General features: G+C 56.6%; 1 protein-coding gene across 2 annotated transcripts in view; it reads left to right on the forward strand.

Moving 5' to 3' along the window:
- The first annotated feature begins 10,407 nt into the window (after positions 1–10,407).
- SPDEF (SAM pointed domain containing ETS transcription factor) overlaps positions 10,408–24,030 on the forward strand; it is a 19,120-nt gene continuing 5,497 nt past the window's right edge. For both annotated transcript variants that reach the window (XM_011945412.1, XM_011945413.1), the window contains exons 1-2: positions 10,408–10,809; positions 22,747–23,211. In XM_011945412.1, the coding sequence (XP_011800802.1) occupies positions 22,776–23,211 (436 nt within the window). In that variant the 5' untranslated portion in view covers positions 10,408–10,809; positions 22,747–22,775. The remainder of the gene's footprint in view (positions 10,810–22,746; positions 23,212–24,030) is intronic.

The raw sequence follows: 24,030 nt of genomic DNA on the forward strand, positions 1-24,030 counted from the left end.
GCCTCCTCCTCCTTTCTTCCTTTCTTTTTCTTGCTTTCTTTTTTGAGACAGGGTCTTGCTCTGTAGTGATCATAGCTCACTATAGCCTCAACCTCCTGGACTCAAATGATCCTCCCACTTCAGCCTCCAGAGTAGCTGGGACCCAGGCCACCACATTCAGCTCATTTATTTTTTAATTTTATGTAGAGATGAGTGTCTCACAATGGTGCCCAAGTGGTTGTCAAACTCTTGACCTCAAGCTATCCCCCTGCCTTAGCCTCCCAAAGTGCTGGGATTACAGGTGTGAGCTGCCACCCCTGGCCCCGCATTTATTACTTTCATTTATTCTTGGGCACCACTTAGAAGAAAGACGTGAGAGTGTTAGGAGCACCAAGCTCTTGTGTCACTGAGCAGGGTTGTGAGGTCACTGGGGGGCTGAGAGGAGCCAGGGGAGGCCCAGGCAGGCAGGGAGCACAGGGCCAGGCAGGCTCCTCCCTGAGTCACCCCAGGGGTCAGCGTTGTGGAAGGTGGGGCCCTGCAGGGGGAGAGGGGCTGGGTGGGATTTGAATGGGCTACAGAACATGGCAGGATGCAGTGGAGGTTATATGGTGATGTTCTTCCTCAGAGTTCTGTCTGCCTGAAGCCTAGAGCAGGAGGAGTTTGTGGGAAGAATGTACCCAGTGCATCTCAGCATCGTCCAGCAGAGAGGATGCCCCGGACTCTCAATTATGCCTCAATTTCCTCTTCTGTAAAATGGGGACAGTGTAGACACAAAACTATAAGGCTGAGGACAAAAATAAGTGAGTTCATCCATGTGACATTACTGGTAATAACTGTGATCTTGGGCTGCCAGTGGGTTCCCAGTATTCATTATATTATTAAAAATTAAGAGGTGGCCACACATGGATCCTGGGGAGTGTGTGTCATAAACCAAGGGTTATGGTTAATCCAGTGTGCACCCGAGGTCCTGAAGAAAGCCTCTGAAGTGCTTCTCACCTGCTGAGTGCCAGTCTGCATGGCCCTAAACTCCAGCCGTAATCAGTTGAGGGTGAGACAGAGGTCCCTGAGGGGACAGAGCCCGCTGTTGACAGAGTCCCGGCTGCGTGCCAGGCGCTGCACTTCTCCTCATTCCCTCCTTACAGTATCTCTTGGAAGAAGGGATCCTTGATCCTCTTTCACGGAGAAAGGAAACTAAGGCTGAGAGGGGAAGTGACTTGCCTGAGGACACTCAGCAAGAACACAGCAGAACTGGGTCTCACACTCAGTCTCCACACTCGGTGCTCTTTCCCCAACAGCCTAACTGCCTTAGGCTTCTCCAACTCAATAGGAGCATTGCCCTGAGGGCCTCTGAACACCACCACCTCCCCAGGACCCAGCGGTGACAGCGCACACAGGAGCCTATTAGCTTTCTTCAGGACCTCGGGTGCACCCTTTAGCACCCACTTCTCATCTGTCTCCTGAAAGCTCATCCAGCAGGAGCCAGGCCCCTGGGGAGTGCCCATCCATCCATCCTGGCTCATGACCCCACCCTCCACCATGCCCAAGGCTGCTCCCTTCTCCCCTCAAGGCCACTCATCCCTTCACAGGAGGGCAGGTGCATATTGGGAGTGAGAGGGTGGGAGACAGGAGGAAGGGGCCATAGAAAGGAGCTTCTCCTGGAAGAACAAGCCCTCGAGGTCAGGCCACTGGTGGACCAGAAGTGAGGGGAACAGAGGACTGACACCGGGCAGGGGCTGCTGAGACTCTGAGGGAGCTGGGGTGCTGAAGCCAGGCCTCCCAGGTCATAACGCCATCCATGTGCACTCTGCAGTCCCTGCACCAGCACCTGAGCCCCAACTCCCAGCTCCAAACAAGTCCTGCCCACCCCGCTAGGCTGCAAAAGGCAGCCAAATGGCTGTGGACATTTGTACCCCCATGCTCAATTCCCCCACCCCTCATCCCGAGATAGCCAGAACTGTCTTGCCCAGGGCCCTGACACTGTCCCAGCCTGGGGATAGCAGGAATAGGGGGAAGAGTCCTGTCTGGGCCACTGAGGTCCTGGGCTCTAACTCCTGCTTGGTTCTGCTGCCATCATGCTGTGTGGCCTCAGGCAGCTCACTGCACTCTCTGAGCCTCACTAAAAAAAAGAAAAAAGGAAGCATGTTAGACTGGTGGATCTCCATCTCTTCGCTCTTCCCTCCTGTGTTTGTGATTCTAACTCCACAGTGGGACAGGGCTAGACTCCTTCCGGTCTTGAATCAAATGTCACCTGAAGGCCAGCGTGGTGACTTATGCCTATAATCCCAGCACTCTGGGAGGCAGGTGGACCACCTGAGGTCAGGACTTCGCGACCAGCCTGGCCAACATGGTAAAACCCCGTCTCTACTAAAAATACAAAAAAAAAAAAAAAAATTAGCTGGGCGTGGTGGCTTAGCTGGGCGTGGTGGCGGGCACCTGTAATCCCAGCTACTCAGGAGCCTGAGGCAGGAGAATCGCTTGAACCCAGGAGGCGGAGGCGGCGGTGAACTGAGACTGAGATGGCGCCACTGTACTTCAGCCTGGGCAACAGAGCAAGACTCTGTCTCAAAAAAACAAAACAAAACAAATGTCACCCCCACGCTCCACCCAACACACTTAAAATTGCCCTCAACACTTCCCACGCTCCTTTCCTGCTTCATTCTGGTCCCACTGCAGCTGTTCCCACCTCCCGACAAGCAATATTCACTTCTTTGTGTTTATTTACCCCATTTCCAGCACTAGCACGTCAGCTCCATGGGAGAGCAAGATTGGTCTGTCCTGTTCACTGCCGTGTCCCCCGTGCCCGGAGTGTAGTAGGTGCTCAATAAACATTTGCTGAAGGTGTGACGGGGGTGAGGGGGACGGAGGGGAGGTGGGTGCTAGGATCAGGCCTGAGTTTCTGAGCAAGCTGGATAGGGGCATGAGGAGGGGGAGGAAGGTGTGCTCACTGCTTGGCTGAGAGAAGGATGAGAGTTCAGGGTAAGGAGGGAAGGAGTGTCCGGGAAGTGCCCACCTGGCAGCGATGGGGCCGCCGACGTCCATGTGTGTGAGTGCAGGGACCCCCTTAGGGTTGGAGGGCCAAGCCTTCCTTCTCTACAAGTTCCCACCACTTCCACCCCACTACCCTCCCTACCCCCAGACATAGTCTTCTCTGGGCTGAGGCGGAAGGCAGCGGCTGGACACAAAGGCATAACAGCCCTCCCTCCGAAAGCTGGAAAGCGCGCACCTCTGATAAGTTGGGTAAATTTCAAAGGGGCTAATGGGCGGGGGGGAGACGGCTACTGATAACGGGGCCAGAGTGCTGCCAGCAGCCTCCCCCCAAACTTCCCACCACCCGGCAGGCCCAGCCCCCTAGCCGGCCTGTGAGCAAAACAGGTTTCCGATTGTGCTCTTATCTGGGCCTGCGGTTTTGTAAGGCCTGGCTGGCTCTGCATTAATGGGGGAAAGGCAGCGGTCAGCTCTAGGGTGTGAGCAGTGATGTGGGGCCCCTCCACCCCCCACGACGGGCCTGCTGGGCTGGGGGTGCACCTGGTGCTCTGTTTGGGGGGGTGGGTCAGGGAGGGGCAGCAGACACACCAGACCATATGCAGTGGTGGCTAGGAGTGGGGCTTTGCACCAGATCCTGGCTCCTCCCCTCATTGTGCAAAGTACTAAGCCCCTCCCCCCGTGCCTCAGTTTCCTCCCTGAGGTTAAAATAGGGATGCTAACGATAGGGGTGCTACCTCAAAGGGCTGTTAAGATAATTAAATAAGCTAACTGCTCTGAAGCAACCAGCATGGCACTTGGCTCCCAGTGAGCACGGAGAGGTGAGATGCTTGGCCAGGGCACCCGGGAAATGCGTGGCCAGGGCTTCAAGGCCCCCACAATCTAACTCCACGGTGCCTCCTCACTTCACCTCCTGCCACCTGGAATGCACACAGAGACCTGCAGAGCTCACACCCTCGCCTTCTTTGTGCCTTGCTCAAATCCCACCTCCCCAAAGGGATCTGCCCTGACCACGGTATTCAGGGCTGCTCCCACAGCCCACCCACCGCTCCAGGGATCCCAGGCCCTTCCTGTCATGCACGCATCACCCTCCAGTGTACTATGCAATTTACTCATTTGCACCTTTCCTGTTGACAGTCCTTCTCTAGAATGTAAGCCCAGTGAGGCTCGCTCTGCTGTATGCAATGAGCTGTGCCTGGCCCCCAGCAGCCCTCCAGCACATGCCTGTGGAGGGAATGGATTCATGGGGCAGGCGCAGGCCACCCTGCTCCCCATTATAGGGCAGAGGTGGTAAAGACGATGCCGTCTGTGTATCCTGTCTGTTCCCCAAGCTAGGGCTGCAGGGTTCTCAGGCTTGGCGCCTAACTCTGGCAGGAGCCCTGCCTGGCTGTGTCCACACGGGAACTCTGAGGACCCCAAGGGCTGGGGCCCTGGGATGGGATGAGGCCTCTTCAGATGGTGTGAATTGGCAATGGGGGTGGGTACAGTTAGCCCTTGGCTACTGGAAGAAACGGTCCGTTTGCTCAGCCCCTAATAGAAGCTTGGGGTCCATTCGCTCAGCCCCCCTCAGGAGCTTGGGGTTGCTCTCTGAGGAGTCAGTCTGTGGAAGGGTAGGAGATGGCATTGATGGAATGAGGCCTGAAGCCCTTCCACCTTTCATTTTTCCCTAGAATGGAGAGGGTCACTCACTGTGACTGCATCTAGTAGGTGTTCATGAAACTAGTAAGCCCGCAGATGGCTACCCTTGGGAGTCATCACTGCCCTCCGAGGCAAGAAGACCCTGAGCAATTGTGGCCACCAGGCCTTGAACTATCCTCAAAGGCAGGCTGTGTGCAGCCACTGTGCCTGGCCACCCTGGCCCCAGTGCCTGTATAGGGCCTGGCGGCACAGAGCAGGTGCTGGTCTGGGCAGAGCAACGTGTCGTGGCCCAAGTGTGCCCAAGGGGGGCCCTGGCATGCTGCGGTTGCTGGAAGTACCTCATTGTATGGCCCTGAGAACACAGCCACCACCTCCTGGGCTATTTCCCAGTCCTTGTTCACCATCCAGCTGCAACATGGTGTCCTGGAAAGAGGATTCCAACAGATCCAGCCTGAATCCTTCCTCTGCCCTTATCCAGGCTTGACTGGGAATGTCAATGAGCCTCTTTTCCCTATCTGTGAGTGAGACAGGCAATGAACCCCTCTGGCAGTGGACTCGCTAGGATTGAATGAGATAACGCATGCCATGTGGGAGCACAGATTGGGGTCTGGATTCAGATCCCAGCCCTGCTGTGTGTCCTTGGGCCTGGTGCCTGGCCTCTCTGGTCCCAAGGTCTTTGTACCACGAGACAGCTGGGTGGTTTCTGGGATCCCACCAACCAAGTTTCCTGCCCATCCTGTCCCCTCGGACCCTGTCTAGGTGACCAGCCTCAGGCTCTTCACACCCCAGCGGTGGGCACTCTCCCCCAAGCTGTCCAGCCTTTTCGAAGCTAGAGCCTGGGTCTGGGGGTGGGGCCTTGTGTCAGTCGGGAACTAACTGGCAGCTGCATGTCCCTGTGGCTGGCATGCGTCCCAGCTTTGTCTCTGCCACCATCCCCAGTCTAGCTCATCAGAGAGCAGGACGCAGCGAGGATGGGAGCGCAGACAGATGGAGGCAGAAAGAAAGCTAGGAAGGCAGGAATCCGACCAACAGACTGACTCAGACAGACTGCGCTTTCCAGAGCGTGTCCACTTCTGCTACCAGTTGATATTCGCTCATCACAGTGCTCCACCCGCAAGGTCAGCAGGGCAAGTGTTATTATCGCCATTCACAGAGGAGGTGAGGGAGGCCCAGAGTGCTTCAGACTCGCTCATAATCCCGCCGCTCGTCAATGACAGCGCTGCACAGAAACCGAGTCGTGGGCCTGAGTTCCACCTGGTGCTCTCCACACTTGCCTCTGATGGGCCAGTGGCCGGAGAGGACCAATGTGGGGAGGAAGCTCAGGCCAACTGCTCCAGAAATTGGTGTTTTGGGTCTGATGCTGCCGGCTTCCCTAGAATCCCTGCCTTCAAGGAGTTAGAATCTTGGGAAGAAAGAAATAAGAAATACTGGGGAAAGAATTAGAGAGCAAAGACTTGGGACATGTGAGGTCTGCCAGGACTCGGGGGGACAGGGAGAGGCTTTCTGGAGGAGAGGGCTCTTGAAACGTGCCTCTGAAGGATGGGGGGTCTCTCCACCAAAATAGGAGGGACTCAAGTCCATTTGAATGACAGAAAAAGGGAACGACTGCTTCTTCCAGGTGTTCCCACAGCGACGTCAGGCGGGTGTCTGGCTCCCGCTGGCTCCTCCTCTTCTGGGCTGTCCATATTCTCCCTGGGGGTAACAGCTCCTGACTTAACACGTCAAGGCTTGGAAACTCTAGTGGCAAGAGAGAATTTGTTATCTAAGTAGATTGGAGAAAAGTTCCAGGACAGAGTCACACTGGGCCAACTGGGGTTGTGTACTGGACCCCAGATCTGGAAGGGGTGGACACGGAGCAGGCATCGCCCACAACAGATGAGTGGTGTCTGGATGGAGGGCAAACAGGAGGGGGCACATTTAACCAGCTGAGAGCTGGCCAGAGGAGGATTAGAGAGGAGTCCAGTCCAGGGAGCTGGAGACAGGAAGTCTAGTGGACCCAGTGACCTGTTCCAGGGACCTGGGACTTGGCCCTGAGAGGAAGTGAGAGTAGCAACAGCAACAGGGTTTAACGGGGCATGGGGCAGTCATGGAAATTAGGGATTTGAGTTTGAATCTGCTTCCCAGCTATGACCTTGGGCATGTACAAGCCTGAATTTCTTCACTTGAAAAATGGGCATATGCCTGGCCCAGTGGCTCATGCTTTTGGAGGCTGAGGCAGGCGGATAGCTTGAGGTCAGGAGCTCAAGACCAGCCTGGTCAACATGGCGAAACCCCGTCTCTACTAAAAGTACAAAAATTAGCCAGGTGTGGTGGTGCGTGCCTGTAATCCCAGCTACTCGAGAGGCTGAGGCAAGAGAATCGCTTGAATCCGGGAGGCGGAGGTGGCAGTGAGCTCAGACCAGGCCACTGCACTCCAGCCTGGGTGACAGAGTGAGACTCTGTCTTAAAAAAAAAAAAGAGGCCGGGCGCAGTGGCTCAAGCCTGTAATCCCAGCACTTTGGGAGGCTGAGACGGGCGGATCACGAGGTCAAGAGATCGAGACCATCCTGGCTAACCCGGTGAAACTCCGTCTCTACTAAAAAATACAAAAAAACTAGCCAGGCAAGGTGGCGGGCGCCTGCAGTCCCAGCTACTCGGGAGGCTGAGGCAGGAGAATGGCATAAACCCGGGAGGCGGAGCTTGCAGTGAACTGAGATCTGGCCACTGCACTCCAGCCTGGACAGCAGAGCCAGACTCCATCTCAAAAAAAAAAAAAAAAAAAGAACAAAAGAAAAGAAAAATGGGCACAGCAACATCTACCTGTAAATGTTGCTGTGAAGAGTAAGATGGCATTTATCAAACACGTGGCCGGGTTTGTGGTCAGCAAGGCACTGGAACAGGGCAACCAGGTTCATGGGGCACTTTGACCAGCATTGTCTCCCTCCTCACAGTAGCTCTCAGGGTTCTCTGGATATGGGAGGTGACTGTTCAGCAGATTTCAGACACTTTCCTAAAGTCACAAAGCTGGAAAATGACAGAACCAGGACATATACTTGATCAAATCCCAAGCTGGTGCCAAGACATCATGCCCAGTGGATCGGGGTGTCAAGAAGATGTGTGTCACCCAGAGTTCCCTCATTGGGAAAGCTGGTCTTTCCTCCCCTGAAGCCCACCAGCATTGCCTTAGATGGGCACCCAACCCACCTTGGGCACACCACTGATGTCCACCCCAAGCAGCCTCTTGGAGGCTGGGCCTGTGTGAGCCCAGCTGAGCAGATGGAGGAGCCCTCCCTTGCTCCCTCTTGGTGGACCTTTTCCAGCTTCCAGAGGCAACATTTGTTTCCCTACTCCAGGCTTAAATGGGTAGAGACCCTGTCCACAGCTGGTACAGCTTAGCTGGGCCCATCCATTCAGGAGACCCCTGTGAAGTGCTCCCTTGGGCCTTGACTGAGGCCACACCAATAAGAATTCCCACTTAATAAAAGTGAAAAGTCCATTTCTCTCATAAAAGTCCTGAGGCAGGCAGTCTGCAGCTGGTATGGAGGTTTTACATAATCCTGAGAGACCCAGGCTCCTTCTGGCTCGCTGCTCTACTATCATGTCCTCATGGTCTAAGATGGCAGCCAGAATGCCAGCTATCACAGCTGCATTCCACCTAGCAAGACGGAGGAAGGATAAATAAGAATGGAGTAAATGGTACATGCCAGCTTACTTTTAAGAAAGATTCCTAGAAATCTTGGCACATAACATTTCTGTTTGGTCATATAGTCACATCTAGCTGCAAGGGAGGCTGGGATAGTCTTAATTCTAGGCAGCCATGTGCCCAGGTAAAAACCAGGCCTTGGCCAGGTACAGTGGCTCATGCTTGTAATTCCAGCACTTTAGGAGGCCAAGGTACAAGGATTGCCTGAGGCCAGGAGTTCGAGACCAGCCTGGGCAACATAGGGAGACCCTGTCTCTACAAAAATAAATAAAATATAAAATAAAAATCAAGCCTTGTTTACTGAGGAAAAGGGGATAATGGACAGCTATGTCTGACACCTTATCCACTCAATAAACACTTTTTTTTTTTTTTTTTTTGAGACTGAGTTTCACTCTTGTCGCCCAGGCTGGAGTACAGTGGCAGGATCTTGGCTCACTGCAACCTCTGCCTCCTGGGTTCAAGCGATTCTCCTGCTTCAGCCTCCCAAGTAGCTGGGATTACAGGCACCCACCACCACGCCCAGCTAATTTTTTTGTATGTTTAGTAGAGACAGGGTTTCACCACATTGGACAGGCTGGTTTTGAACTCCTGATCTCAAGTGATCTGCCCGCCTCGGCCTCCCAAAGTGTTAGGATTATAGGCATGAGCCACTGTGCCCGGCCTCAATAAATATTTAATTAGGTCTTCCTCGTACTTACCCACATTATAGTGCTTATAGTGTGATTAATAGCTTAGCATCTCATGAGCACCGAACAGTGCCAGGCATACAGTAGGTGCCTGTTAAGCAGTGGCCATTATTATTAATGCATCAGAATGCTGTGATATAAGCCAGGCTTCTGTGAGAAGAGGGAGGAGGGAGGCCTGGCCAGCAGAGAAGCAGGCACAAAAACGCACTCTAGGGGAAGGAGGTCCACCTGGAAACGTAGCGTGTCTTTCTTTATTGACCCTGGAGGGCTGGACCACTGGGGATTAGGAATGGTCGAGTGTACCGTCTCCCCTTCCTCCACTCCGTCCTACCTCAGACTTCTCTGGGGAATGCCTGATAACTGATCCTCAACCAAGGTGCCAGTGACAACAACAGCCAAGTACAGGGCTCCTTGGGGGTGCAAAGTGCAACCTTACGTTGGAGAATGTGGATATTGGTGAAGGTGAGGGGCCAGTTCTAAAGGCCTTGGGATCCCCTGGAACCCCAGAATCCTCATGCTGTGGGCAGTTACACAGTTACTCCTGAAACAAGAGAAGAATCAGCATTATCTAGAACTTTCTCCCCTGTCAGAATGGAGGTAGCAGGTATGTGGAACCCTTCTGAGATGATTTGGAGAAAGGAAGGCCCAGCCTCCAGGGACAGTCCTCAGCCCACCTGGCAGGACATGGAGGAAGCCAAAAGCTGGAATGTGTGGCCCCTGCGGGGCTCAGGGAGGTGGAGGGGCTGGGGCAGCAAGCACTTGGTGGTGGGTACCCCTGTCCTGCGTGGCATCCCTGCCATCACCCTTTGGGGCTGTGGGAGAGTAAGTTGCTGCTGGCTGGCCCCCCACTGCGGGCCTCGGAAAGCGAGCTAGGAGTCCTTCCTCACCGCCACTGTGTGACAGGTCTGCATGAGGACCCTGTGGAGCATGGAGAACACAGTTCCCACCAGGTCGTGGTTGGCCCACAAGCCTCGGGACCCCTCCCCAGGGTTCTCTGAAGCTCTCTCCATCCCTGGCCTAAGTAGCCAGACAGTACCTCCTCCAGGAAGCCCTCACTGATTTCCCTGGTTGGTGCCCACCCTCAGAGTCCCCTCAGCCCTCCATCAGGGCATGGGTGGCTCTGGATCTCCACGGCTGTTCACTTCTCTGTCCCTGGCCCTCAGCTGATCCATCTTAGAACTCCAGCCCTGGACCCACTTGACGTATCTCCGGCACCTTGCACGTAGTATGAGCTGAGTGGCTATGCAGCAACCAATGAACGAGTGAATGAGCAAGTGAATGAATGAGTGCCCTGGCTGTCAGGGCATGAATCACCCAGCAAGGAGGGGGAGACCTGCAAGGGTTAACCGGGAGCCTGCCTGTGGTCTGAGGTAAGCAAGGAGTGTATTTGTTCAGGTAAATAAGGAAGGATTACTTATAATGGGAAATCAGGCCCTGGCCAACTCTTCATCTCGCGGCTGTCTGACTTCCTCCCAGCACATTCCTGCACTGTGCCGCGTCCACACTGCCCCACAGACCCAGTCCTCCAAGCCTGCTGCCAGCCCCCTGCAAACCCCTCAGGCTGGCCTTGCCACAGTGCCAGCAGGCAGCCCTGGGCTAGGGGTAGTGGACTCCCTACAGGCACACAGCCCTGAGACCTCAGAGTGCCACCCTTTGAGGGTGGCCAGGCCCCCAGTGGCCAATCTGAGTGCTGCCTCTGCCACCAGCCCTGCTGGCCCCTGGTTCCACTGGCTCCCCAGATGCCTGGCTGAGACACCAGTGGCCTCAGCAGCCCACAACTCTTCCCGGCTCCTGAAGTTGGCACTGCAGCAGACAGCTCCCTGGGCACCAGGCAGCTAACAGGTGAGTCCGATGGAAGGTGCGGGTATCCTGGCATGGGGTCTTTCCCTGCCAGCTTAGGGGTGGGCGACTGCAGGCAGGACTTGGAGGGAGCGCACTTTGCCAGCTCAGAGCTCATCTCCCTGTCATCAGTGACCCTGTGACCTGGGTCCCTTTACCCTCAGAATTCCCTGCCCCCTCCTCATGTTCCCCAGACTGCTTCCCTGGGCCAACTCTACATGCTGGGTGAGCCCCCTTGCCTGGCAAGGCCTGGGGTACCCCACACTGAGCCCAGTTTGCGCCGCTTGAGGGGAGGCCGCTATGCAAATGCAGAGCCGCAGCCCCTGAGACCCAGCCAGTTCTGCTTGGCTGGCAAAACACAAGCGGCTTCCTGCTGCTGCCAGCCCAGCTGCTCTGCTGAGGGAAGGGTCTCCCTGGTGCCAGGCCACCAGTGGGCAGGGGCTTGCTGGAGCCTGATGGGTCAGGGCTGAGGCTAAGGCCGGGTCCAGGTCGGGGCAGGGGAGACAGGTCCAGAGCCCAGGAGCTAGGCTGGGCAGAGATGGGCACAGGAAACGGGGCGGGGGTCACCGCCGAGCACACCGTCTGAGCCCTTGGACACCGGGGGAAGCGGAGAGCCCTGGGTCCCGGTCTTGGCACACAAGGAAAGCAACAGTAGCAGTCCCTCGAAGGTGCTCATTTCTACAATTTGCCAGATTCCTGCAGTAGAGAGAGGAAGTGGGTGGTGGGATGACAGGGTGGGAAGCTGAAGGGCCGGGGCGACTGGGTGCCCCCGAGGCTGGCCAAGGTGTGTGCGCGCATGTGCGTGTGTGTGTGTGTGCATATGTGTGTGTGTGTGTGGATGCATGCTGGGGATGGGCAGGCCCAGATCCCTCACCTCACCTATCAGCTGGGGCCACCCAGCAGCCCACACCCAGGCCATGAGCCCTGCGTAGCCTGTGTCCTTTATGATGGCCATAGGCTTTCTCCTCCTCCTCAGCCAGGGCTGGGACTTGCCTCATTTCCTGCCCCAACCTCCCCAATAAAGCTCCATCTCCCCATCACCAGCTGCTCAGCTGAGTAACAAAGCAAACAGGCGTCCAGGCTGCCCCAGGCCCAAGCTGGTGGGCAGGGATGGGGAGGAGACGCCCCACCAGATAGGTAGGCCCAGGCCATGGTTCAGCCAGGCCAGCTGAGCTTCGCTCCACCCACCTGCAAGAACGGCCAGAGCCAAGGACCCCCAACTTGGATTCCCACCACCCCAAATTCACAAACAAATGGTGGGGACCATCCTTGGAGCTCCCAGGCAGGTTGGGCTGTGTGGAGGAGGTGGTCTCACTGCGTAGGGGACCCACCCTCGCCTTTGAGAGGCTGATAGTGCATTTCCTCTGAGCGAGACCCCATGAGGGGGGATCCAGAGCTGAAAACTACCAGACTTGCTTATTGCACACTGTCAGCTGTAAAACACTTCGGTTTTCACAAGGACCCTCTGAATTAGACGGACTTCCCTGTCAACCAAATCTGAGGGAATAGGGCTGCACTTAGTAGTGCTCAGTCGATGCTCAGAAAGTGTGATGCTGGCAGGAAGTGCAAAAACCAGGAGAACCCACTTTTTACCACGAGGTCGTTGCAAGTATGAAGTGAATGGCCCTGAACCCATTAGAGCAGTTTTGTGCTAAATGACTTGTTGCAGCCTGAGTGTAACCTGGGGAAGTTAATTTAGGCTGACAGGGGACAAAGACCCTCTAGGTGGAGGGCAAGAAGAAACAGGTGAGGTCCCACCATGTGGGACCGTGGGTGGGTCACTTTTCCTCACTGTACTTGCAACACCTTGTCTGTGAAACAAGAAGGTTAGACAAGGCTATTGTCTATTAAAGCGGGCTTCATGGAGGAGACAGCCTGGAGCAGGACCTTGAAGGCTGTGTAGGAGTTGGATTTGCCAGCCTGTCTCCTGGGCATTGGGCGGTGGGGAAGTGGGTGGGGCAAGAATTCTTGGTTCTGGCTCCTCCTAGAGGGCAGGGAGGATGGGCGAAGCCTGCAGCTGCCTGGACTGGGCTAGAGAGCAGGACAGGGCCCCAGCCTCCCTCATCACCATCCTCAGCTCCCCCCAGACTCCACCCTCTGGCCCACCCCCTCCACTCTCCATCACCTTCTGCTTCTTCCTTTGCTGCCTGGTTTCCTCACCCCATTCCCTCTTTCCTCTTCTCCAGCCGATCCCCTCACCTGCGCCCAGGGTCCCCCTCACATACGCTCAGCCCATCATAAATGATTTCCATTCACCCTCCATCTCAATCTCCACAACCCCTTTAAGACATGCTCTTGACACCCCATTTAACAGACAAGACAACTGAGCCTCAGAGGGGGCCGAGTCACTGGCCCCAGCCCCAGAGCTAGAGAGCAGAGAGTCAGGGATCAAACCTGGTCTGGGACCCTCTCCTGGTCCCCACCCCCACCCCGTTCATGCCCCACCCTGTGCCCCCAGCCAAGCCAGTGGCCTGTCAGGTGGAACAACTCTTCCCAAAGCAAACTTTGCACAAGCCGAGTTGCCCTGGGCTCTTCCTGACATTTAATGCCAAGCTCCTTCTCCTGGCTAGTTTGCATGTTTTCAGCCTGGGAGGCGCCCCCTGCCAGATTCTGCTCTTCCACCTCTCAGCGGCTGGGGTTGGGGGTGGGTAGAAGGGGGCCTCCAGACTTGGGGAGGGAGAGGCTCATCCTTCCTCCCCAGCCAGGGACCTTAGTGTGACTCTGCTGGGGGTCGGACGGGACCAGGACCTCCCCAGGATTATAACAGGGCACCACCAGGATAAAGACCCCCCTCCTTCTCCCTCTAGCTCTGGCACAGGGGAGACGTGGCTGGAGAGACTGCCCAGCCCGGGGCTCCAGCACCTGAGACTGGTTGCGGGGCAAGGCCCAGGCCTCTCTGCTCCTGGGGTAGCAAGTTGCTCTGAGGGCTGCTGGGACCTGGCTCCTTCTGCCCCACCCCACACTCTGTGCCAGGACAAAAGGGGGATGTGTCTCTGCTGACACTTCACAGGTGGGAACCAGTCCTGATAGCCCCTTAATAACCCACTCCCGCCCATCTCAACCTTGTTTGAAGCAATTTCTGTTCTTAGCCTGTCAGGACAGTTCTTTCTGGACTTTTCTCTTCTGTGATGTTGGAGTCTTTCACTTTGTCCTAACACCCCTCTCCAAGCCTGGAGGTGTGCTCCAGGGCCTGAGGATCAGGGCACAGGAACGTTTTTGCCCTTCAGCCCATTAAGATTTTACAGATCAACAACCAGGTGTGTGGAGGGCCTCTGCCTTCCCTGGCCTGTGCTGGGTCTGGAGGGGGCCGCAGAAACACACAAGATAGAGACAGCAGTCACCACTGTAGACACACACCTCTTGGGAGATGGTGAAGCCTTCTCACATCGCTGTCCTGCCTGGTGACTTCAAAATCCAGACACACAGCTGTCTTTATGAGTCCTCATTTCACAGTTGAAGAGGCTGAGGCCGAGAGGATTGGCTAAGGTGCCTCAGGCAGGAGCAGCAGAGCTCTGGTGACATCCCTGTGTCCTCATGCCCTCAACGACCCGGCTGCCTGGCTGGGCAGGGCTGTGGGGAGCAAGAGATCCAGGAAACCTCACAGCCCCTGTCCGGTGGCAAGCTGGGAGGTACCATATGCGGGGCTGGAGGAGGTAGGGAAGAGGGAAGGTGTTGTGGCCGGCCCTTCGAGGAGTGGGGATGTGCTGGTGGTGGGGGCGTGGCAGCCTTGGTGGGGCCAAGAGGCCTGACTGGGGCGCTGAGAAGTGAAATGTGTTGACATACACATGGGCTCAACCAGGGCTGAAGGAAAACATGAATGGCAATTTCTGGAAAGACCTGAAAGTTGAGCAGAATTGTACTTGCTATGGTGGGAAACTGGGTTCTGTCCCCGCCCCGTCAGCACGACTCACTGCAAGCCCCGGGTTTATCTGGGCCGGGGTCCCTGCTGGCTGGAGGAGGCGGGGAGGTGCTGCTGCTGGGGTGGGAGCCAGGCCTGACGGCAGCTCATGAGGTGCAGGACAGCCTGAAGCCGGCTCTGCTTCTTCGGAAGGGTGGGCTGAGTCTCTCAGAGCCTCCAGACACCAACTCCAGGGACAGTGGGGGATACCTAGGCACACCCCTCATCCTGCCAAAAGTGCCAGCTGTAAATGGAGTATGCCTCTGCTTACGAGGGGAGCCCCAGGTGTCCACCTCTGTGTCCCCACCATCCTTCTTTAAGTCCCCAAAGCCAGGCTGATGGCAAGATTCATGGATCGTAGAATCCAGACAGTGCCCAGGCTAGAAAAGTCCTCACAGATGACCTGGCCTACAGAGCAGGAGACTGAGGGCTGGAGGGACCAGGGACTCACCCAGGGTCTCTCCTACAGAGGGAATAGGGCTGGGTGTCACCCGAATCTCCTGAAGTGGAGGTCTTCAGTTCTTTCCAGTCCACATCCCCCTTTGGAGCAAACTCAGCCACGATGGTCCACTTGGGGCTGCATTGGGCCTCTGTACCTCCAGGCCGCGGGCACCTGTGCCACCTATACCCCACCAAGGCAACCACTGTGGGGCTGGGTTGGCAGGTGGCCTGTGCAGAGGCAACGGGGATGGTCAACAGGGGCGACCTTAGGAGCTAGAAGGTGCCGGGTCTGTCAGCACCAGCAGAAAGGAAGGGGAGCTGAGTCTTGAGTTCGAGTCCCTGCTCGCTCACGCATGGACAGGTGCCCCATAGCAGGTCACAGCGCCCTTGTCCGTCAAGTGGGAATAATGCTGGCTGCCCCAGCTGGGAGGGCCCGGCAAAGCAGTTTATTCAGTTTGACCTTCCTCCTATCCCAGAAAGCGCTGGAAGTGGTGTCAGTGAGGGTGTGTGTGGACACCCGGGCTGCCCACGCAGCGGGGCACAGAGGAGGCGTCACCGATGCAGATATGTTCCTGCTGCCCGTGGGAACTGTGGGAAGAGCAAAACCACTGGGGTCCCCTGGCCCTCCACTTTGGCTTCCTGTGCCCCGTCCTCCTGCTATGTGGCCCTGCCCCCAGCTTCCCACCCCACAAAGCCTCACCCACTCCCCTATACTTCCCCCCACAGAACCCAACTCCTGGGCCCACTAACTAGCTCCCCAAGGTGAAACTCACACAGATCAGGGCTCCTGCAAAAGTTAGGGGGACAGGTGGCCTGGACAGGTCTGTGCCCAGAGGAGGTGGGGAAAGCCAGGAGGTCTAGAAGAAACCCACCTCCTCTACTCTCATGCGGAGTCCAAGACAGCAAGGTCTCTCACTCAGCCACCGCCCCGCTCCCTTCTTCTGCCCTTGGAGACCCTGGGGAAGCAGGTGCTTGGAGATGGCCACAATGCAGTGCTTGACAGAGGGCAGGAGCTGCTGGCCCAGAGGTGGCAGCCTGGGCCCCCTTCCTGGGCAGAGGAGTGGTCTGTCCGGTGGGCAGAGGTGGTGCTCTGGTCAGTGAATGGTGGGCCATAAGGAAGGGGTCTGGCGCATCTCTTGGGTCCAGCTAGTTTGAAGAGCAATTTGAAGGGCGAGGTTGCGGCGAGGTCCTCCCTATGGGAGGGCTGGAGGAGCAGAGAAGGGGTGGGAGGAACGGCAGGGCAAGAGAGAGGCGGGGGCCCTGAGGGGATGGGGTAGGGCAGGGGTCAAGGGGTTCAGAGAAGCCAGACATGCTGCTGTGGCTGGGCCTAGTCGTGGCCTTGGCTGGGACTTCCTGCGGCCTGGGTAGCCCAGCTCTTCTCCAAGGTGCTGACCAGGGCAGGCCCATGTGGCCCCTGCCCACTCTGCATGGCTCCTGTCCTGGCCCCACCTCCACAGCCCCTGACTCCAGCCCATTTAAGGGGGCCCAGAGGCTTGGATGGGCGGAGGGAGGGGCTGACAGCCAGCTCAGTAGGCCACGTGGGAAAGCCAGAGGAGGTCTGTTCCCCGTCAGACCTTCCTCCTGGAGTGAGGCTGGCTGGGGGCTGAGCAGCAGGCCCAGAGTGACCATCTCTGTCATTCCCTCAGCGCTCTTCTCAATGGGGACTAAAGCCGGGGTCCTGGGCTCTGGGTGGGCTGGCATTGGGTCTCAGGATTGAGGTGGGGGCGAGGGTACATTTACCCCACACCACTCCGCCAGAAGGTAAGGCCTGAGAGCTGGGACCAAGCAGGATGTGGAAGACAGGCTCCAACCCCCACAGCAACCTGGGTCCTTAGCAAAGGCCTCCCAGGTGACTCCATTCCCGGAAACTGTGTGTCGGGAGCTGTCAGGGAGGGCATCTTTTGCTGGTGTCACTTGGAGTGTGGGAGTGAAAACCTGGGAGGCAAAGGGTTCAAGGGGCACATTCCTAGCCCTGAGGGGTGAGAGTAGGCAGAGGGTAGTGGCAGGAAAAGCTGCACTAAATCTCTCATTTTGGGTCCCTCTGCTCTCTTTCCTTAATCTTCCTTCCTGGGGGAATGGAAGGCGCTGAGAGAAGGGGCCCAGGGTGGCTAATCCCCCTGGCCGCCACCCCACCAATCTGCTCCTGTCTCTGGGCCTTGGCCTCCACCAGCTGTTACCAAACTTTCTTTGTCTGGAGTGGGATCCGGGGCCTCTGGAGCAGGAGGGAGCCAGGACACGCTGAGCCTTAATCCAGACATGTGGCTTAATCCAGAAGAGATCAACTCGAGGTTTGGGAGCTGGAGGCATCGCTCAGGAGACGGCAGCCTATGGGGCTGGCAGGCCAAGGCTGTAGGAACGCTGGGGCCTGCCATCTGAGGACCATGGACATGGCAGACACCTGGCACGTCCCAGGACCCTCGGCCTACGGAGCAGTGGCCTGAGTGTCAGGAGGCCTCTGATCTGGCCCTGGCTGTGCTGTGTGACTATGGGCACCTCCCTGCCATTCTTTGAGCCTCAGCTTTTCCAGTGCACATGTGTCCCCATAGGCAGACCATCACTGATGGATTTAATCCTGGGCTGAATTGCATGGCACAGATGAGGCGAGCCTGGAAAGTGGCAGGAAGGAGCTGTTAGGGAGGGCCTGCTGGGACAGGAGGGCTTTGGGATGAATTGTGATGAGAAGGAAGGGGCGTCTTAGAAAATAGCCACGTTGCACTTTGGGAGGCTGAGACAGGCGGATCACGAGGTCAGGAGATTGAGACCATCCTGGCTAACACGGCGAAACCCCGTCTCTACTAAAAAAAATACAAAAAAACCAGCCGGGCGAGGTGGCGGGCGCCTGTAGTCCCAGTTACTCGGGAGGCTGAGGCAGGAGAATGGCGTAAACCCGGGAGCGGAGCTTGCTGTGAGCTGAGATCCGGCCACTGCACTCCAGCCTGGGCGACGGAGCGAGACTCTGGCTCAAAAAAAAAAAAAAAGAAAATAGCCATGTTGTGCCCACAGCACAGGGGTGGATATGAAATGCCATTCTCATTAGAGCTTGGATTTGTGGTCACTATGTCAATCCCTGGTTCTGGTCTGGACCCTGCTGCTAATAAGCACATGAATCCCTTCCCCACTCTGAGCTTCCTTGTTCCCATTCTATGAAACAATCACATAATATATGGCCCCTTCCAGCTCTGATTATCTGGGCTGCGTAGGAGGTGGACTCAGAGGTGGGCACCAGCTACTGGGATGGGGCAGGGGAGGCAATGGGGAGCCATGCAAGATTCTTGAGCACGGGGGGGTCTGATGAAAGGGTGCTGCAGGGAAATGAACAGTGGGGTGGAATGAACAGCCAAGAGGTGGGGACAGACTTTAGAGCATCAAGGAACCCAGTCAGGAGGTGGGCAGATCCCCCAGGAAGATGGGCCTGGCCAGAGCATGCGCCTCAGAGAGAGTGTGGTCCAGTGAGCAGAACCCACGCCTGGTCAGGAAGAACCCCGGGCAAGCTGCACAGACTCCCTGAGCCTCACTGTCAGCATCTATAAAGCAGGGCTCTGGAGTCCGTGTCACGCTGGGGCTGTGGGTAGGAAAGCGGGTGATGTGGGTGAAAGCCCTGGACATGGCACTGGTGCTCACTGCCAGGGGCTCACAGTGCCGTCCTCTCTTCTTCCCTCCCGAGGCCAGCCCAGAACCTGGAGATGCCTAGTTGTAGGTTGGGCACACCAGCCCTGGCTCCCTGACCAGTAAACCAAGCCCCCTACTCCAGGCCTGGGCTGCTCTGGGGACGGAGCATTCCCGACCACCCCCAATCTGCGGAGAGTCGAACCTTTCCTCCCGCCACACAGTTAACCATTAACTTATTTTTCATCAGGGAAGTGTTGGAGCTAGGACTGAGGCTTGGTAGGGAGTAGATTCCTTGGCATTTAGGTACAGGGCAAGGTCAAGCTGGAATGTAGGGTGTAAAGGGGGAAGGAGCCTGAGCCAGTAGTCAGAAGACCTGGATTTGGGGATTTACCTCTCTGCACCTTGACTTCCCCGTTAGCAGAATAGGGATGAGAAGGCTGGGCGCGGTGGCTCAAGCCTATAATCCCAGCACTTTGGGAGGCCGAGACGGGCGGATCACGAGGTCAGGAGATCGAGACCATCCTGGCTAACATGGTGAAACCCCGTCTCTACTAAAAAATACAAAAAACTAGCTGGGCGAGGTGGCGGGCGCCTGTAGTCCCAGTTTACTCGGGAGGCTGAGGCAGGAGAATGGCGTAAACCCCGGAGGCGGAGCTTGCAGTGAGCTGAGATCCGGCCACTACACTCCAGCCTGGGCGACAGAGCAGGACTCCGTCTCAAAAAAAAAAAAAAAAAGAATAGGGATGAGAATAAGAGCTGGGCCAGACGAGGTAGCTTGTGCCTGTAGTCCCAGCACTTTGGGAGGCTGAGGCGGGGGGGATCCCTTGAGCCCAAGAGTTTGAGACCAGCCTGGGCAACATAGTGAGACCATGTCTCTACAACAGATTTAAAAAATTAGCCAGACATGATGGCGCATGCCTGTAGTCCCAGCTACTTGGGAGGCTGAAACAGGAGGATCACTTGAGCCCAGGAGGTCAAGGCTGCAGTGAGCCATGATTGCGCCCCTGCATTCTAGCCTGGGCGGCAGAGCAAGACCCTGTCTCAAAAAAAAGAGAATAAGGCCTGTGCTGCCTTTCTACTGGTGAGGCGACGGATGTGAGGGCTTCACACGCACTCAGCAAATGTGTCAAGGATGTGTCATTATATCCCTTCCTGGCAAATGCTGCCACCTGCCCTACCCATTCATCCCCACTGACCCCTCACACAACCATGCCTGAAACACAGAAGCTGCCTCCCGTCCTACCTGTGGCTGAGGCCAAGCAGACAGGAGGGCCGCAAGGGAAGCGAGTTCTGCTTCTTGGAAAAGCTTCTGTCTCCCTGGCATGGCGCCCAGGGTGTTGGCAGAGACTGTCCTAACGTGGCAGGCATGGGGGCTCTGGGGATGTGGACGGGGCGGGAGGCAGGCAGGGGGTGATGAAGGAGGGGTGGGGGGCTGCAGGGGGGAGTCCCCAGGGGTGGAGCCACCTAGCGGGTAGGGCATGGGCACTGGCCAGGGTGGGGCCCAGGGGCAGAGCGAGCTGTTGGCACTGCCTGAGTAAATAATGTGGGCCCACAGCACACACGAGTGTTTGCACAGAAGGACTTGAAATGATTCCAGGTCTGCCCTCTGTCCCCCACATCCCCAGCCCCGCCTCGGTCTCTGCCCACCCCACCCCACCCTGACCTTTCCTTCCTTGTCACTTAAAGGAGCCCTTGAATGGGAGAGTTGAAATCAAAGGGAACACCCTTCCCTCCTGCTGGCATTTTCTCCACCACAGGAAGCTGCAGGGCTGCCATGTAACACTGGGAAGGTTGCACTGCACAAGGACGGTGGGCAGAGGGAGCTGAAATTCTACCCGGGCTCCATTCGTCAAGCTATGCTATCCAGGGGGAAGGGATGTCCTTTTCTCAGTTGTGTGAAATTGAATGGGCTAGCTGTGGCCCTACCGAAGTGGAGGTGTCTTCCAAACTGGCTTCTTTCCCTTGTCCCACCTGCAGAAGCAAATGCCAGCTGCATACGGAGGCTGTGCGGGTCAGTCCCACAGGGTAACTGGAGATGGATCAGGGAGCCCCCTTCCCCGCCCGCTGTCCCAGTAGGGCACCATAAATGTCACCGTTAGAGAGGATTTCAGTGCTTTGATTAAAGCCTTCCCCCACACTGGCCAGTTGCCTTTAAAGCAGAGATCCTCAAATTTGAACATGTGTGAGAATCACCCAGAGGCCAGTTAAACCAGACTGCGGAGTGCCCCCCAGAGCTGCTAATTCAGTGGTTCTGAAGTACCTGAGAATCCAGGTTTCTAGCAAGCTCCCAGGTGGCGCTGGTTCTGCTGGCCCAGACAGCACATTTTGAGAACCACCGCTTGAAAATATAAATAACTCCTGAGAAAGGACACAAATTAACTTGCCCTTAACAGGTTGATCTGCTCCTTTCCTCCTCCCTAACTGGTTTTCTGTATTATTAGGAGTGTATATCTGTTGGTAATCTTCTGCCTGGCTTGATGTATTCTTTGTTTTGTTGTTGTTGTTATTGTTTTTGAGACAGAGTTTTGCTCTGTCGCCCAGGCTGGAGAGCAGTGGCACGATCTCACCTCACTGCAGCCACCTCCTGGGTTCAAGCGATTCTCCTGCCTCAGCCTCCAGAGTAGCTGAGACAGGAGAATCAGGCACCCACCACCTGCCCAGCTAATTTTTGTATTTTTAGTAGGGACGGGGTTTCACCATGTTGGCCAGGCTGGTCTCAAACTCCTGGCCTCAGGTGATCCTCCCGCCTCTGCCTCCCAAAGTGCTGGGCTTACAGGCGTGAGCTACTGTGCCGGGCCTGTCTTGATGTATTCTTAAGTCTCAGGTCCCCACATCATTACCATCCCAGAATATCCTGGGGTATCAGTGCTTGCGCACCTCTCCAGTCTCCCTTCTCACCCAAACTGTGCACTCTCATATGGGGATCAGGGAAAAGGGCCTGGGCAAAACCAAGCCTGGGCAGCCCGTGGGGAGCAAGGCCTCTGACTGCTTGTGTTGAGGCCAGATGGTTCCCCCTAGAGGGCCTTGGGGCAGCAGTGAGGAGCAGGTGGCTGAGTTGCTAAGGGTTTTAGGTATTTCTTGGAGCCCTGCCCCATCTTGCCACCACCCCTGCTCCCCCTGGAAAGCCTGGCATGTGGCACTGCCTCCGGGTGGCCACATGCTCCTCCAGGCATCAGGGATAGTAGAGGGCTCTGGGAGCTGGAAGGGGCCCTGGGGGCAGCACCTTCCAAGGGAGGATAAGGGGAGGTGGGTACCATGCACCAGCCCAAGTATGGGGAAGGGGAGGTGGTTACCATGCACCAGCCCGGGGTATGGGGAGACGCATACCCGTGAGCTCTTGCTCAGAGGCCACCTGGAGAGTGCTGAGTTTACTTAGATCCCCCAGATAGCCCCGTGGGAGGGCAAGGGCTGGCCAACTGCCCGGCGTGTGGGAGGGTTTCTACCCCATCACATCCCCGCCTTGTTCCTCTCTTCTTTCCCCTGCTGGTGAAGATGATGGCCACCTTTAGGATGGTGGCCTCTGCCTGCCACCTCCACTCCTATCCTTGTCAAAGGGCAGAAGAAAAACAAGCTTTGCTACAGCAGGAAAGATGTGGACATTGAGGGCCCCTTGTCCCCACCTCAGTTTGCTCATCCGCCAAATGGGGCAATCATGCCTTCCACTGTGAGGGCTGAATGAGGTCAGGAACCTCCGAAGGCTGTTTTAAGCACAGTGTATATGTGGAGCTTTGCTGTTCCCAGCCAGCCTGGCTTCCTTGGGGATCGAGGGAGCGATCCATTTCCAGTCCTGCACCCACTCCTACCTTGATGTCTTTCCCAGATGGAAGGCCTGTCTGCCCAACCATGTCCTGGCTGCCCATTGACCCGGAAGCCCCGAACTCTGTCCCAGGCCCAGCCCACTGTCCGCAGGGCCCCTCATCCCCATAACCAGCTTAGCGGCCCCCACAGGGATGGAGCAGCCGTCAAACCTGAGTCCTCTTTCATTTCCGTAGACACAGCCGCCAGCCCGAACAGCAGCGGCATGGGCAGCGCCAGCCCGGGTCTGAGCAGCGTGTCCCCCAGCCACCTCCTGCTGCCCCCCGACACAGTGTCGCGGACAGGCTTGGAGAAGGTGGCAGCGGGGGCAGTGGGTCTCGAGAGACGGGACTGGAGTCCCAGTCCACCTGCCACGCCCGAGCAGGGCCTGTCCGCCTTCTACCTCTCCTACTTTGACATGCTGTACTCCGAGGACAGCAGCTGGGCAGCCAAGGCTCCTGGGGCCAGCAGTCGGGAGGAGCCACCTGAGGAGCCTGAGCAGTGCCCGGTCATTGACAGCCAAGCCCCAGGGGGCAGCCTGGACTTGGTGCCCGGCGGGCTGACCTTGGAGGAGCACTCACTGGAGCAGGTGCAGTCCATGGTGGTGGGCGAAGTGCTCAAGGACATCGAGACGGCCTGCAAGCTGCTCAACATCACCGCAGGTGAGCCCTCTCCCTGTGCCCGCTTCCGTAAGAGGGGTCACAGGCAAGGCTGAGGTTGCTGGGGTGGGTCAGGGTACTGCTGGATGGACTCTGGCCACCTCTGGCCCAGCCTCGTGCAGCTTCGGGGATGCTGGCACTTCTACACACAGTCAGCTGTGAGCCTGGGCTGGGAAGGTTTCTATCCATCTCTAGTGTCCCAACCATTCCAGCCTAGTGTCCCCACTAGTAGGTGCTGAATGATACGAATTCAAGCTCTGTGCCCCCCCACCTCCTCTTGGACTCTGCTCTCCCCTCATTCACTCTGCTCCAGCCACACTGGCCTCTTTGCTCCCACAACACTCACTACGCTGCTGCTTCTTCAGCCTAGAATGCTCTTCCCCCAAATATCTGCGTGGTTCACTTCCTTCAGGTCTTGGCTCAGATGGCACCATCCGCATGAGGCCTTCCCTGACCCCTCCATTAAAATTGCTGCCCATGAGCACAGGACATGGTAAAGAAAACAAACAAAAAATGGAAAAAAAGAAAAAAGAAAGAAGAAAAATTTCTAAAATTTCTGTCCACACCCCTACCTCCTGTTCCCACCTGCTTCCTCTCATAGCAGTTACTCTCCTCGGACGTGCCGCACCATATCTATTGATCTCGCTCACTCTCTGTGTCCTCCACTGGAATGCACACTCCACAAAGGCAGGGATTTTCATGTGTTTTTTTCATCACTCCATCCCCAGATGCTAGAATAGCACCTTGAACATAATTGATGCTCCATAAACAGTTGTTCAACAAGAAGCATTTCTTCCTCCTTCTTCCTTCTTTCTGAGACAG

Source organism: Colobus angolensis, unplaced genomic scaffold, assembly GCF_000951035.1.
Source record: "Colobus angolensis palliatus isolate OR3802 unplaced genomic scaffold, Cang.pa_1.0 Scaffold24, whole genome shotgun sequence".
NCBI lineage: Eukaryota > Metazoa > Chordata > Mammalia > Primates > Cercopithecidae > Colobus > Colobus angolensis.